This window comes from Buteo buteo, chromosome 23 (genome assembly GCF_964188355.1).
Source record: "Buteo buteo chromosome 23, bButBut1.hap1.1, whole genome shotgun sequence".
NCBI classification, from domain to species: Eukaryota; Metazoa; Chordata; class Aves; order Accipitriformes; family Accipitridae; genus Buteo; species Buteo buteo.
This window is the reverse complement of record NC_134193.1, coordinates 123,448-138,108: the sequence shown is the minus strand read 5'-3', so window position 1 is coordinate 138,108 and position 14,661 is coordinate 123,448. Positions and strand designations below refer to the sequence as shown.

General features: G+C 40.3%; 1 protein-coding gene across 3 annotated transcripts in view; it reads right to left on the bottom strand.

Moving 5' to 3' along the window:
* Positions 1-5,420: 5,420 nt before the first annotated feature.
* Positions 5,421-14,661, bottom strand: part of NGF (nerve growth factor) — a 34,859-nt gene continuing 25,618 nt past the window's right edge. The window contains exons 2-3 of one of the 3 annotated variants that reach the window (XM_075055809.1): positions 9,616-9,756; positions 5,421-6,305 (exon numbers count right to left, since the gene is read on the bottom strand). In XM_075055809.1, the coding sequence (XP_074911910.1) occupies positions 5,574-6,293 (720 nt within the window). In that variant the 5' untranslated portion in view covers positions 6,294-6,305; positions 9,616-9,756 and the 3' untranslated portion in view covers positions 5,421-5,573. The remainder of the gene's footprint in view (positions 6,306-9,615; positions 9,757-14,661) is intronic. The other 2 variants (XR_012654165.1, XM_075055810.1) reach the window with 2 other exon arrangements.

Sequence of the window (14,661 nt, the reverse complement as noted above, 5' to 3'; positions counted from 1 at the left end):
TTGGCTAAAGGTGAAACCAAGTCTGGTCTGATTTGGTTTTTAAATACAAAGATCTTGTTTTTCTTTCATCAGAATCTGAAGAGATGAATTTCAGATTCTTGTAATAGTGACTATGCAATTCTTCCAATAAATCTCTTTCATAGCAGTCCCTCCTGCTGATCTTATCTTATATGAAGTAGCTTTCCTTTTTCTTAACCAGAATTGTTTTCAATCCTTATATTTATAAGTAAGGCTTTAAGAAGAAATGAAGACACTTCATCTTTAGGGAAGAAGTTGGTTGTCAAGTTCATATAAATAATTAGAACTTGGTAGACTTCTTAAACAGTCAGAAGAGAATCCAGCAAACAGTGTGTAGCATTTGTTTCAAAAGAAGTGGAGGAGCTGTGGGTACCAGAGGCGCTCTTGAGAAGTGGAAGTGTGCTGCAAGCTTGCAGTTATGTTGAACAAAGTTGTTTTGTAGAGATCCTTTCTCACAGGTTTTTCAGTTATTGTTGCCTTATATAAATGAGTGAGTGGGGTTATCAAGTCCACTCCATTGCAGAGCTCTCCATACTGAACTGCAGTCATGAATCAGCATATATGTTCAAACTGCAGCTATTACAAATGAAAGTAACTTATCCAAGTATGGATACTCTTGTCAGTCCTTGGATACAGTGGAAATAAAAGCAAAATAAGCTGATTTGGGTGCCTTTAACAGTGTTTCAGCAGGGTAAGTTGAGCTATGATGTCACCTGGCTCTTCAGTCTCTCATCCCTTCTCTTGCAGTTGTGGTATAGGTTTGATCACATGAGCTCTCGTTCAGAATCCAGGAAGTTCCTGCAGAGCAGTAATCCTGTAAATGTTTTCCTCTTTCCTTAAAATCACGTAAAAAAGCAGATTTCCACTTTTACTCTACTGTGTAACCTCTTAGTGTGATTTGCTGTAACTGCCATCAGTCAGTCTGATTTCTCCAGCAAATGGGTTTGTAACATACTGCCATTTCATCCATAGCTCTCAGCCGCTGAGAGAGGGCACTGTTGAAGGCAGTTTCTCAATCAGTAAACATAACACTGATATTACACAGGAATGTGTATTAAAAAAAAAAAAAAAGAAGAAAACAGAAAGGCATTTAAGCAAGGCACTCAAGTCTTTTTGTACCTGACTTTGCAGCAATACAGGATTCTGTACACTGATCATAATCTGAGTTGCAGACAATAAAATGGCAGACTACCACAGGCTTGATTGGAATTAAAAAGAAAGAAAGAAAGAAGCTAACCATGATAAAGGACAGTTCCTGAAAAGATTTACAAGCTGCACACTTAACACAACTATGTTGACAGTTGATAATGGCTGTCATAGCTTCCCAAACAGCAGCACTGAATCAATTCACATGAAGTATTTGTAAAATGACTTACTTCAACACTGAAAATAGGTATTTCAAATTAGAATACACAAATTTGCATTGCTGTTTGTATTTAATCTGCATAATCTATCCCTAAAAGTTCTATCACTCTTACGTGTTGGTCTGATATTCCTCATGGGTGTACTTTCCAGAAGAGCAAACTGAAGACAAGTGTTTTTGTTCCCCTTTCTGTACTCTGGCTAGAAAGCATTGTGTACAACAATCTACTGTAACCTAATAATTAAAAGATCAAGTTACTGCAACTGAGATGATATCTCAGGCATCTCTAGCTGGATTTTATCTCTGGGGAAAAAAACCAAAACAACAGCTTGGCACTGAGTTAGTTTTCTAATTAAATCTTGATGTACCCCTTTGCTTTTAAAGGAAGCAGAGAGCAGTCATGATAATCAGTGACGAATGCATACACTGACTCATCTCCTGGAGGCATTGCATTCTGAGACCAAGTTGCTGGTATGATATGGGGAACACTAGCTTCTAATAGACCGTCACAATGTGTTTTGTGTAGAGGAGTTTTTCATGCAGTTCACCTGCCTGATGTAGTATGCTGAGAGATGCTTTTTACTGAGATAATTGGAAGGTCTTTATGAAAGATGTCTTGTCATTGGCTTCACTATGATTTGGAAGGCTAAGCCTCTAGTGTGTCAACAACAGTATCAAAAATGGTCTCCCAGGTTTTGTTCCGTTTCTGATTTTATTAACCCAGCCTGCTGTGCTGTAGACCAGTAGCATTTCTGAGTTTCTACACAGCAATTAATGCATGAATTTTGTGCTCCTTCATCCATGTATTGAAATCCCAGAAGTATGGGGCCATGTTTAACAGGGTCCATATACGTAACTGAAAATGTTCAAAAGTTCTTTCTCAGCATTTCTGTAGATGGGTGACAACTGTGAGTGTGACTTCAACAAAAAGAGTTATAATTTAACTCTTGCCTGGAAGCATGCAAATTGTAGCAAATGTCACTGAAAGCCATATAGTCCTTGCCTTTCACTCAAGGCAGAAGCATTTCTGGCAGATACTTGTCTCATCTCTTTTCTGGCATGTCCAGAGATGACAATTCCTTATACCTCCAGGCAGTCAGTCCTGTACTTAATTTTTGGCTGTTCAGGGTATCCTTATCATATGATATTAACCTCTTTAGATTGCATGAAACTCTGTGCTTGGGCTTTATCAAGAATATTTCTGTGTTGCTGGAGGTAACAGGGAAGTGTGATGCCCGTTACTGCAAGAATGGCTAGGACTACTTGTTTAAAATCCTAGTCTTCAAATGTGGCACAAACATCGGTAAGTGAAATGAAGTTTGAGTGCTGCAGGGGGAACCTCACGCATTGGGTTTGTGTAGCTATGGTCGGTGATGGAGCCTTATCTTGCCATCTAAGTGCACAGTTAATACAAAAATTTGAAATATGGCAGTAATTTTCTTCCTAAGAATGTACTTTTCCAGGTTTTTCTTATTTTATAATCATAAAACCTCACATTCTCATTAAATTAATTTCTTGAAATACTTCACCACTTCCCAGTAGATCATTGGTCACATCAATGTGTCACACAGGCATAATAATAACATGTGCAGGGAGAGAAATGATGTATACCCTTAAAATTTAAGTTACAAGCTTGGGTTGGTAGCTCTAAGTCTGGAATTCCAGATTCTGCAATTAACAGTGGCATCAAGGTCAAGTGTGAATGCATTGAACTGTCCTTTTCACTCTTCCACCTACCCTTTTAGGACCTTTTTTATGAACAGGCAGGAAATGTCAGTAATACAATACGTCACTGTCATGAGGGATGAAACAGTAATCTAGTTTCAGTCTTGAGAGCGCGCAATAGAAATCAGCTGAAGGGATAAATGTGGAATAGATCACATCAATATCTGCAAGACTAAATAAACTCTCCCCCCATAACGAATAGCTAAATGTTTATTAATAGAAATTTAAGTCAAGGTCCAGATTTATAACAGTAGTTCATAGAGCTTTTAATGACAGCTTTTTGTCCCTCAGATTGGGTGTTATAGGTAGTAGTACCTTGTTTTTGGCAAGAATGTGCTTTAACTGTAGTCAGAGGAACTCCTAAGTGGGCTGGATGTGGAAGGAATGTCAGCTCCCAAGATTGCTTTAAGGAGAAAGTCATCAGTTTCAGGGCTCTTTGAAGAAATGCCAAGTCTTACACATGTTTGGAATTACCAAATGTATTCATGAGACACTTTCAATTGCAGTTTTGTTATGTCAGTGGTAAAACAATGGCAGTCTCCATAAACCTGGAAGTCCTGGATGAATAGCACCTTCATTTTTCCCTAGTTGCATTGTGTGATGTATGGTAAAGAGCACTTCTAAAGCAGATTTGTTACTTTGTCCATTGCTTCAAGGCCACCAGAAAGCACAGGCGAGACTGCTCCAATTCTGCATTTTTCTTTGCTTCAGAACACTGTGTGTTTCACTGATCTCCCTCCATCTCTCCTGTGATGACTAGCAGGTGGCTGCCACGGCTGTTGTGTTCTGCTGCTGTGTCAGAGCATCTGATGCCTACATGATTGCACTGTAAGTATTCCTTAGTCTTCATTGCCTCCCCCTGCTCCAGAACAAGTCATCATTATTTGGAGCACACAGGACAGTCAGGAGCTTGCCCTCTCCTTGACCTTTCAGATAACTGACTATTCATGCAAATATTGCAAATATCTTGTTCTGGAGAGAGCAAAACATTCTCACTGGAATATTGCTGTCCCACACTATAACCACCTACTAGAAAGGGCTGAAAAGGGGCATGCCAGTGATTATCAGGAATGGTATCTGTCTCAGTGGCTTCCACTTTACACAGACTGGCACTATCATACCAGGAAGCATATTTTGCCTAGGTTTGGTTATTTCCATTGGCACTATTTTACCACAACATGTTTTCTCTAGAGATCTGCTGCCCTTCTTTGCTGTTTACATGGAGTAAGCAAATGTCAGGTCTGCTTTTTTCGTTAAAGAAATAACTGTGCATGAGGGAAGGCAAGGGTGAAAGTATGCCCTCTAGGATTTGGAAGAAACCAAGCTGAAAAACCTTGATGGTATTTGTTTTGAAACAGTTTCTGCAATGGATAACAGCTGCTCTTCCAAAGGAAACAGTGAGAGAAACTGCAGCTTTATTCCGTGTGCAATGACTGAAACACCCATCACAGGCCTCAGGCTCCACTGTCTACTTCTAGAGACCAATGTTCCCCAAAGCACAAAAGTTATGAGCATGGGATTATTTTGGGACTCCTTGCTAAAACCCAGCCTCAGTGATTTTTTTTTCTTTTTTTTTCTTTTTTTCTTTTCTTTCTTTTTTTTTTAATTTTCTTCTATCATGTATGAAAAGACTTGCTCCTGTGTCAAGTCCCCATTGCCAAAATACTAGCTTGAGAGAATTTTCAAATTTTAATTATAAGCCATATGGACTTTTTAAAATTTACATATGTATGTTGACATTTGCAACCCCATGACTCTAATATAGCTCATAAGTGATGAGCTGTAAAATACCATTTTAATGCAAAAATACGTACATCTAGATTCTACTCTTGTGCAGACAAATGTTCCAAAATAATTCAGAATGGATTATTTTTGCAGTGAAAATGATTTGGCTATTTTAAAAAATGCACTAAAGGTCTTACTTAGAAATTTATCTAGCAACATGAAGAACTAGTATATCTACCAGGAATTCACTATGATGATTAATTATATAAGACTAATATCTTTATGGATAGCTAGTAAAACTGGAAACAAGTTTTGAAAGGTCTTTTTCAGTCTCTTGGTAGTTGGACAAAACATTTCAATTTAAAATAAACCTAAAAGATTTTCACCGTGAACTGGCAGGTTTTGTGAGGAAAATTCTTTTGTTGTGGAAGAGAGGAATATGTGTGAAAACTGTGTGAAAAATGTTTTCTTTCTGTAGAATGGCGAGCAAAGATTGTTTGGTGGCCCTGTGAATATTTCAGAGTTGTAGGGCTGAATGAGACTAAGGTGAACATCTTTTGAAGAGTTCTGCCAGGAAATAAATAGCAAAACACAAAAGGTTTCCAAAAGAGTTTAATAAATAATGAGGTTCTTTCTGTACTGTATAAACTATAAATATACCATGCAGTCCTTTATAACTTAAAATAATTTACAGACTGAGGTAGGGGGGTAGGAAGATGTTGTCATGGGGTTTACATCCATCTCAGGGTCTCCCAGACTTCCTGCTGAGCACACACACACAGGCTGTGTCAATTCGAATAAATCGCCAGGCTGCTTGCTTGCCCTCCATTGTCAGCGCTTTGACAAAGGTGTGTGTTGTGGTACAGTAAGAGTTCCAGTGCTTTGCATCAATCCCTCGGCACCCACTGGAGACTGGCTTAGGGTCCCTGCACTTGGTCTCAAAAAAGTACTGCTTGAAAATGTTGTTGTTAATGTTGACCTCTCCCAACACTGTCACCTCTTTGCCTTTGATGTCAGTGGCTGTGGTTTTGTCTCCAACCCACATGCTGACGCTGTCACACACTGAGAATTCTCCCCGGTGTAATACAGGATGCGTGGTCCTCTTGGTCCTGGCAGTCCTGTTGAGAGAATCTGCATTGCTGAGAAATCCTATATTCTGTCCTTGCCCAGACACTGGGGGGGGCTCTGTGCTGAACAGCACCCGAGGAGACCGGAAACGCCGCCTCTTAAAAAATTTTGGGTCCATGGTGATATTTATAGCTTCTCTTCTACCTATTGCCCAAGTAGAGTGGCCATGGGTTGTTGGTGGAGCTGCCTTGGGAGTGTGGTGTCTGTCACTCTGGTGGGTATTGAGCAGGGAGTGTTCTGCAGGATACTCCAGTGGACCATTGTCCTCTGACTTTGGAGCTGCCTGTGTGCCGATCAAAAAAGCTATAATCAGAGTGTAGTACAGCATGGGCATTACGCTATGCACCTAGAACGAAAGAAAAATGTAATGTTACTGTAAGCCATGCTGGCACAAATGGATGCCGTTGCTGTCAATAAATTTATAAGATACCCAGGATCATACAGATTTCATCAGGTATTCATGTGGGTGCCAGATGTTGTTCTTCCGGAAGAGCTCATTCAGACAGCATAGATGTTCTTAATAAAGCGAGAACATTAGAAAATAATAGCTAGATTGTTATTAATTCCTCTGGTATTTGTTATTAGAACACTATTTATGAAGCACTTGTTTGGTGTTATTAATGTGGAGACCATATGGTGACAGCATGTTCCCAGGAGTAAAATCTGTACTGATTTTTGCAGCAACCTTTTTGGCCAGGGCTGGTCTCTTGGCTGCAAATACCCTGCAGAGTAGTGAGAGTAGAAGCAGTCCCTTGGCTAAAATAGCTGTCCGTTCAGTTAATTTGTCTGCAGAGGTGTCCTTGGGGCTAGGGTGGGGACCACCAAGCTGGTACTTGTGGAAGGGGGGAAGCCCCAGTGAGTTGTGCCATTATCACACGCTCAACAGCCACACTTACCTGCCTTGTGGACAGGACCCACCACTCTGGCTGGCTCAGCAGCCTCCAGCAGCCTCCATCTATCCCATATGCCCTTTCGGGATGCACCACATTCCTGATTTTGGGCAGATAAAGCCCAGGCTCCTTCCCAGAAGAGCTCAGGCATCACATGTCTCAAGGGCAGATGGGATTTTTCCATGTTCAAGCTGCCTATTAGGACAAATATGGATATTACATAGGAGCACCATGGGTGACAGGCTACTTCTGGGTTGGCATCTTAGGTATGGCATAGCTGAAACTATTGTGGCCGTAGTACTGGGCATTATGTACAGGGAAACACCTTCCTTTTTTCAGTGCTGTGAGCAAGAAGCTCCACAATTGTCACTGCATAGCAGATCCAGTGTCAGCGCTAGTCTTCCTTCGATCTGGAGAATACAAACATCTGTTTGGGTGTGGAAAAGCATAAGACAAATGTCTCAAACTTCGCTAAGAACAATTTTATGCTAGAAGACCAGCAGCAGTAATACCTTGTTAGGTAATTACCATGTGTTTACTAATTCAGCCACATGTTGGGTTAACAAATCAGCAGCAGGCATCCTAGGACTAAGAGACATTAAAAAATGATCTGAAATCGCAGTTAAGGGCAGACGTTGTATTTCCTCTGTGAAGACTTAATAAGCAGAGACAGGGTATAAACAGAAAAAAAACTACCAAGCGAGGCTCCTCCCCTGTCTCTTTGCCTTGTTTTGCCTGACATGTCTCAGCTGGCCCTGAATTACACTGTGTCCGGCCAGCAGGCAGGCAGCCGCACATAGACTGGACAAACAGGGTTTTGTAAAAGAGGAATCAGGCTCTGCAGTTCCACTGCGATTTCCCAGCAGGTCTTAATGTTTTATTCTGGGTGTGGGTCAATTACTGTTGAAGTTCCCCCTCCCTCTCGTTCTGTTCATCTTTCTCAGACTAGAATCCCAAGCAGCACTAAAGCACTCAACCAGAGCTTTAGCTTTTCTAGATCACAATCTTGTAGCAAATGCAGAACCCTAAGATGTCCCATAGGATCTTGTGTGGATAGCCTTTATCTCAGACAAGAGCTGAAATGAAATAACAGCAGTGTTTGTGCAGGGCTGGGGAAGCATTTAAGAAATCAGCAGGAGATGCCGAGTGAAGGTAGTGACTGAAGAGGGTGAAGATGCTATAGTCCTGCACCAAGGGAAGAAAAGAGGAGAAAGGCCAAAAGCCACATTAGCAGTTGTCTGTGCAACAGTTGGGCCGGAAGAACTGGGGACAAAATGATGATGAGGAGTCAAATCTCTCTCTTGGAGAAAATCCTTACTGTTCCAAAGCTACTTTAATTTGCTTAAAACAAGGCTGAGGGTTGCTGCCTTCCCACATGCTGCTCGTGCTTGAGCAGTCATCATCATCTGTATAAGGAAATAGAGCTGGGTGTAGCTCAATAGCTTGGCTCTGCATGATTCGGAGAGTAACCCCTTGTTCTACAACCAAATTAAAATCAGATGGTTCATTACATCTCTAAAGAGTTAGCTTTCCCGACAGAAATGTTAATGGAAAAGGTTTGCAGAACAAAATCCAGGCACAATTTAGACATGCCAATAGCAGCCTCAACCTATTGTGTTTATACATAAACCCTTTTTTTATTATTTCCTTCTATAGGAAAGAGACGTTGCAATGTCAGCAAAGAGCTGTTTCTGGTTTTGTGCTACACAAGATTCACTGCTCTAAAATGCAGCTATATTTATCTCCCTTCTCCGAGTTTCTTATGTTGCATATGCTAAGATTATTGCTTTAAGGCCATTAACACAAAATCAGAAAGATCTCACTGGCTTTTTTTTTTTTTTTTAAACTTGCCTTGTATTTCCTCTCCTTGTGGTAAAGCATTCTGTGGGGAGCGTGGCCCAAACACAGAAAAATGTGTTTGGGATAACTGGTAGTTTTCCCCAAGATTCAAATTTGAATTTTTTAATCAATTATTAGATTAGTGGAGAATAGAAACTGACAGATTAAAAAAGTGGACTAGACTTGATGGCAACACAAGCAAAAAAAGTTAACATTTAAAGAATAGGTATGCCTTAGACTGTGAGGATTGTAGACTTTTTTGCTGAGACATACAGGTATTTCACAGGCTTTTGGGGGGGGTATTTTTAAACTTTTGCACATACTTAGTTACTAGACCCTTTCATGGTGCTTTCTAGAAGTGTTCACAGTGCATGTCAAATGCAGCCATCTGAACTTCCAGGGAGATGCACAGCTGCCAGTACTGGTGCTGGTAGGTAGTACATGGGTATCTGTAACATTGGCCACAAAGGTTATCACAGGCATTTCAGTGCCAAAAATACAGAAACTGTACTAAAACAGAGGATGTTTAATAAGAACTGTCACTTCTAAGTGCACCGACTCTCATTATGAGTAAACACTCCCTACAAAAGATTTGATGTCTGGAGACAGAATAAAAGAAGACAGAATAAGTGGAAGCTCCCATTTTAGCCAGACAATATCTAGCTAGTGGCTATTGGTGAAGCAACTTGTTTAATAAAGAGCTAAGCTTTTCCAGAAATAAGAGTATTAAATGCACACTGCCCTTGTTATTCTTTAGAAGACAGACCAATGATTTCTTAAGTTCAGGATGACAGCTGTCTTTCCCACTTGTATGTTGGTCAAGTGTCATTTAAACACTTCTTCTGGTATAGCTGTTCAGGCTACTGTGTGATAGTGGTAATAGACAATTTCAGTCTGTTCTGAGAAGAGCGTGTGTGTTGTGCTTACCTCTGAGTATACTGCACAAAAAACTGCTCCCCCAGCAAGGTCTTTATTTCATCCAGACGCTGAGCTGGGATTGGCTGCAGCATGCCATCGGGCCAGTTTGACTGCGTAGCTGAGTCTGGGAGTTGCTTATTCTGCGTTCCACTAGAAGTAGAAGTATTTGTTTCAGTAAATAGCCAGGAAATAAGTGTTTTCAGTACCATTTCCCACTTGGTAGCAGGCATACGGGCACAAATTCACTTGCTTGGCTCTCTGAACTGTGCCTTTTTCACTGCTACTGTGTAGAGGTTGTCTAAAGTGCCGTTCTTGACTTTGAAGAGCAGCACATTTTTAAGACAGAACTACCTTTATTCAGCACCTTTACCAAACCATGGTTAACAATCCACTGCTCCCGATCCCTTGGGCATCTTCCAGGCTCACCAGAAACAAGAGTGATGCAGCATAGTAAAGCAATACCTGCTGATGTCACTATCTGAGCTCAGTTTGCACAGTAGCGATAGGCAAATGAGGGCTCAGACCCCTCATCATCTTCATCTGGGAAGCAAGTCCAGTAACAAGTAAAGGCACCGCAAGTTGTGTGCCAGCAAATGCAGCCGATGTAAAACTGAGCGGCTACTCTGCTTGGTTGTCCAGACTGTTCTGAACAGCACTATCACCAGCCCTGTGTCCTTTTTCTGTCACAGTACTTCAAAATGGTGCACTCTTATTGTCAATACTCAAACACTTAAAACCAGAGACGTTTGTAGTACCTGCAGGACATGAACCTATCTATGCCCTATCCACAAATCTGCCATGCACCCATCTTAGTGACACAGTTCATGTCCCATGCTTTCTCTTCTTAGGATGCCCCAAATGCTGGAAGTTCTTTAGAGACCCTGAAGAAGGGTTGCCAGCAGCATGCATACTACTATACATTCTGAACAGCCAGTGGAAAGTAACTTTTGTTTCTTCACTGAGTTTTTATCAAGAAAAACGGTAACATTGTCAGTGATTGTAATATTCCACATGAAATACCAGCTACCTACAGGATAGTTCTAGCCTCTCCCATCCCCCCATCAGTGAGCTAAGTGTGAAGAAAGGCAGTTGCAAAGTTGGCTGGGCTGTTTTGTAGTAGTGTCACATTTAGTGAAAGTGAGTAGAGTAAAAAACGTGTGCAGCACAGCAGATTGGAGTGATAACATCTCACGGGTTGTCCAGTGATAGCAACTGGACTCTGCTTGATTGTTTGGAGTGTGAGTTCCACTTGAGAAGTTGCTGTGGGTTTGTTTAGTGAAGAGATGATGCCTGAGATCTTTCATTCAGGCATGGAAAAATTAAAAAAGAAAAAAAAATCTAAGGCTCTTAACACTGCCAGAGCAAAAAGACGCTGTGTGCTAAAAGCTAGCAAATTGGTCAGCCTCAGTGCTGGATGTCTGCAATTTTAGAGGAAAAAAACCCAGAAAATCAGTATGCTGTACGAAATGAAACTTGGAGACAAGCTTGGGATGACATTTTGGGGGGTGAACCAAGTGTGTCCTTACCTGATGGAATCTCTTTATCAAGACCTTTGGCGAACTAGCATTGGTGAGGTGAAAAGACAATGAGTCACCCTCTTTCTGTTCTAGGCAGGCTTCCTTTTTTCACTAGCATTAAGGCAGGAATCAGGTGAGGGCCAGTGACATACTTGAGTCTTCCTGGTGTAGGAGAGAATCTGAAGACCTTTCACAGGACAAAGACCTTAAACTTTGGGGTTTTTTTGGTATGTGATTCAAAGTGGGTCCAAAAGAGCTATTTGGCTGGGGTATTCTTTTCAGTGAGGCAACATAAACTGTAGACCTGTTCCCAGATTTAGGAGAAATTGGCCAGAAAATAAGAGTAGCTGCTGAAGCCTAGTGAAGAAGAGGAAAGCAATGGGCTGAAAGCAACAGTTACAACAGCAGGAAAATCTCTTGGTCAGTTCAGTAGATAATCAGAAGGAGAATCACAGATTGCCATTTGTTGGCAGAGAATTATCTGATCGTGGCTGATACTTGAGAACTGACGATACAAAACCTGCAGGCATACGAAGGCACATATTAAATGCTTGTCCTCTGGCTAATGTAAAGGCAGAAATAACTTCAGTCTTAATTACTACACTGTCAATGGTCATATGGACCCCAAGTCAAAGGAGAATCATTATTTTCCTCAACAGTTAAATTCAGCATACTGACACCTTCTCATCGGAGTACATTTCTGATTGTAATTCATAAGTGCCATTGAAAGTGATAGAAATAGTATTTTATTAATATTAAGTATTTAGATAGCTTATCTGTTCTACTTAATAAGGTAAATAAGGATTGTATAAGGTCCTCCTGTACTGCTAAAGATCCTGCTGGGTTCAGTGTGGAGATTCAAGTGCATTTGCTAAGGAGAACACGTTGCTAACATCAAAGCATGAACTGGTTTCATTTTACACCTGCACAATTTCTGTCCACAGGAGAGCTGGCTGCCAGTAACTGTAGCCACTGGGTTTGGCTCTTACCAAGATCCAAATACAAACTACTTAATTTTTAAAAATCTAACTGAAATCTTCCAAGACCATTTTCAAACAGTGCAGGGCACAGGAGTCAATCTGTTACATGCGCATTGTATCACGTTGTGCAACACTTCTGCAATGATTTGGCCACTCTGTGGATTTGCTGCTGTCTGTAGATTATGTTCTACTGTACCTGTGTGGTTGAAGTATTTAGGGGTTAAGCTAGTTACAGTGATATGAATGTGTCAGGTCAAACAAAGTTCTAAAATCCAAAGCTTCATGCTACCAGGCAGTATGCTACATTTTTGCAAGAATGTACTAGTAAAGTAATAAACCTTTTAGTCTGCTCTTGACAGTTTAGTAACAGTAACGATAGAGCTATAATATGCTGGCCACTGCCAAAAATAATCCAACAACTTTTCCGACTGTTCTGCCACCCTGAGAAAACACTGCTTCAGTTCCAACTGGCTGGTTTTTAACCACAAAAGAGTTTATTTTCAGCAGGGCTTTTTTAAAAGTTCTTTTACTGTCTTCTTCCCGGATTCCGGCTTGTGGTGGAATCTGGTAAATGATGCAGTGTTGTTCAAATGATGCAGAAGACAACATCCATATACTATTCCTCTCTACCTACCATTCTCAGAGATTAATAAAATATCCTACTGAAGTAAGTATTTTTCCAGAATTTACATGCACTCAGGATTACAGACCTGGAGGGGTAAAAAAACCACCACTTCATTCTTATTTCTTTGTCTCAGCACATATAGTAGAAGTAGTGGCATATTATAACTACAAAAAAGTGCTATTTGCACATGAATGCTTCATAGGGGTTTAAGTAAAACAAATACAGTATTTACGAACTGATCTAAGGGCTGTCTGAAAAAGGTAATAGTAGAAATATACATGATCAGTCTCCCTCTTTCTTTGCTTATTTGGCAATCACACAATAAAGATGTCACTAGTAAAAGTTGAAGTCTAAAAGCAATGTTACAAGGGGCTTAATGTAAGACCAGAGAAATGGATCACATGTAAAAGCAAGTGGTTCTGTGTCTTGGAAAACTCTTTGCTTGCAGGCACCTGCAAGTGAAACAAGTGCCAAACAAACCAAGTATATATAGGGAATTCCCATTTTTTTAAACAGTTATCCTACAGAATCTGAGGAAGAATGGATGAAAAGGTTGTGTTGCCTGGAAACTTATTTAGAACTGAAAATTTAGTAAATTTACTAAATGAATTGCTTCCAGTAAGAACAGCAGTGCTTAAAATTGTTGCCAAATCTCTGTATAGATCTCTGTTCCATGTAAAACTCCCAAACTTGTAACTCGTGATTCCAGTGCAGCTCAATTTCAATTCAGACTGCAGTACTTGGACAGTTAGCAACTGGGTTATAAAGCATGTAAAGATATATGTGAAAGTTTTGGAATTCTAAGAGCAATTTCTAGATTTGACGCTTCTCAGTGAAAACTGCTGTTGAATGTTGGCACCTCTGTTTTTGCTAGAATACAGAAATATAGCTCTTTTAAATCTGGAAGCATTGATAAAGTATCATTACAGTGGGGAGAGGTGTACTATGTTGAAGTAGTTCCATTTCATGACTACCACTTGTATAACTGGAAATACAGCATGGAAGATTGGACTCCAGGACATCACCCACTCTTCTTCCCCAGGACACTGAACAGTGCAGCTTCTCACTTCAAGAATGTTAATGTTTTATTTTAAACTTTCTGAAGGAGAGAAAATGGAAAATTGATTTAGCACAACTCCAGCAGACCAGTAGTGGTGTTGTTTAACCAACATAAACTCCTGTCTCAGGTATTCAGCTCTGTCAGGACAAATCAGAAATACTTCTTTTGCACATCTGTCACAAGCCTAATGTTCTAAATAGCTTTTCTGGGGGGTGTATTTTAAACAGAAGTGACTGGTCTTAACCAACTCAGGAGGGTCCCTTCCAGTTATGTGTTCTTCTAAAATCAGCTTTTTTCACAGAATAATATTATATATACTTGATGGTAACTGGCAAAACATCAACACCATGTTTTGCTACATTGCAGGGGTATTTTTACATTTGTGTTTAAAGTGGATTGATTTTGCTCTTTCATTGACTCAGCAGGAAAGGCCAGGGGAGACAGATGAAAACCTGCTACTTGAAATTTACTTGAAAAACATATAATTACATTTCAGATAGTTCATGGTCTTCTGATGTTTCTTATTTCTGGTTACATTTGATCATGAACAGTGGACAGCTTTCCAGTACGGAAATTTGCTCTGGGGCTTATAAGAACTTCCCAGTATCCATCAGTCCCAGAGCATTTGGATCACTCTGAGAAGAATCATCCTTGAGATTAAGAACAGTTTTGTTTTTTCTCATACCTGTAGAACGAAGAGAAACAGCTGCTTTCTTCTTTGCTGCCAATGTAGTGCAGTTAAGATATATTTAAGTCTTAAAGGAACATGAATTCTAGTAAGTCAGTTTCCAGCAGAAATTGTAGTCTCACTGTACTGCCTTGTTTCAACTAGAAACAGTACTCAGAAACTGGTCATCTAGGTTTTTTTGCAGG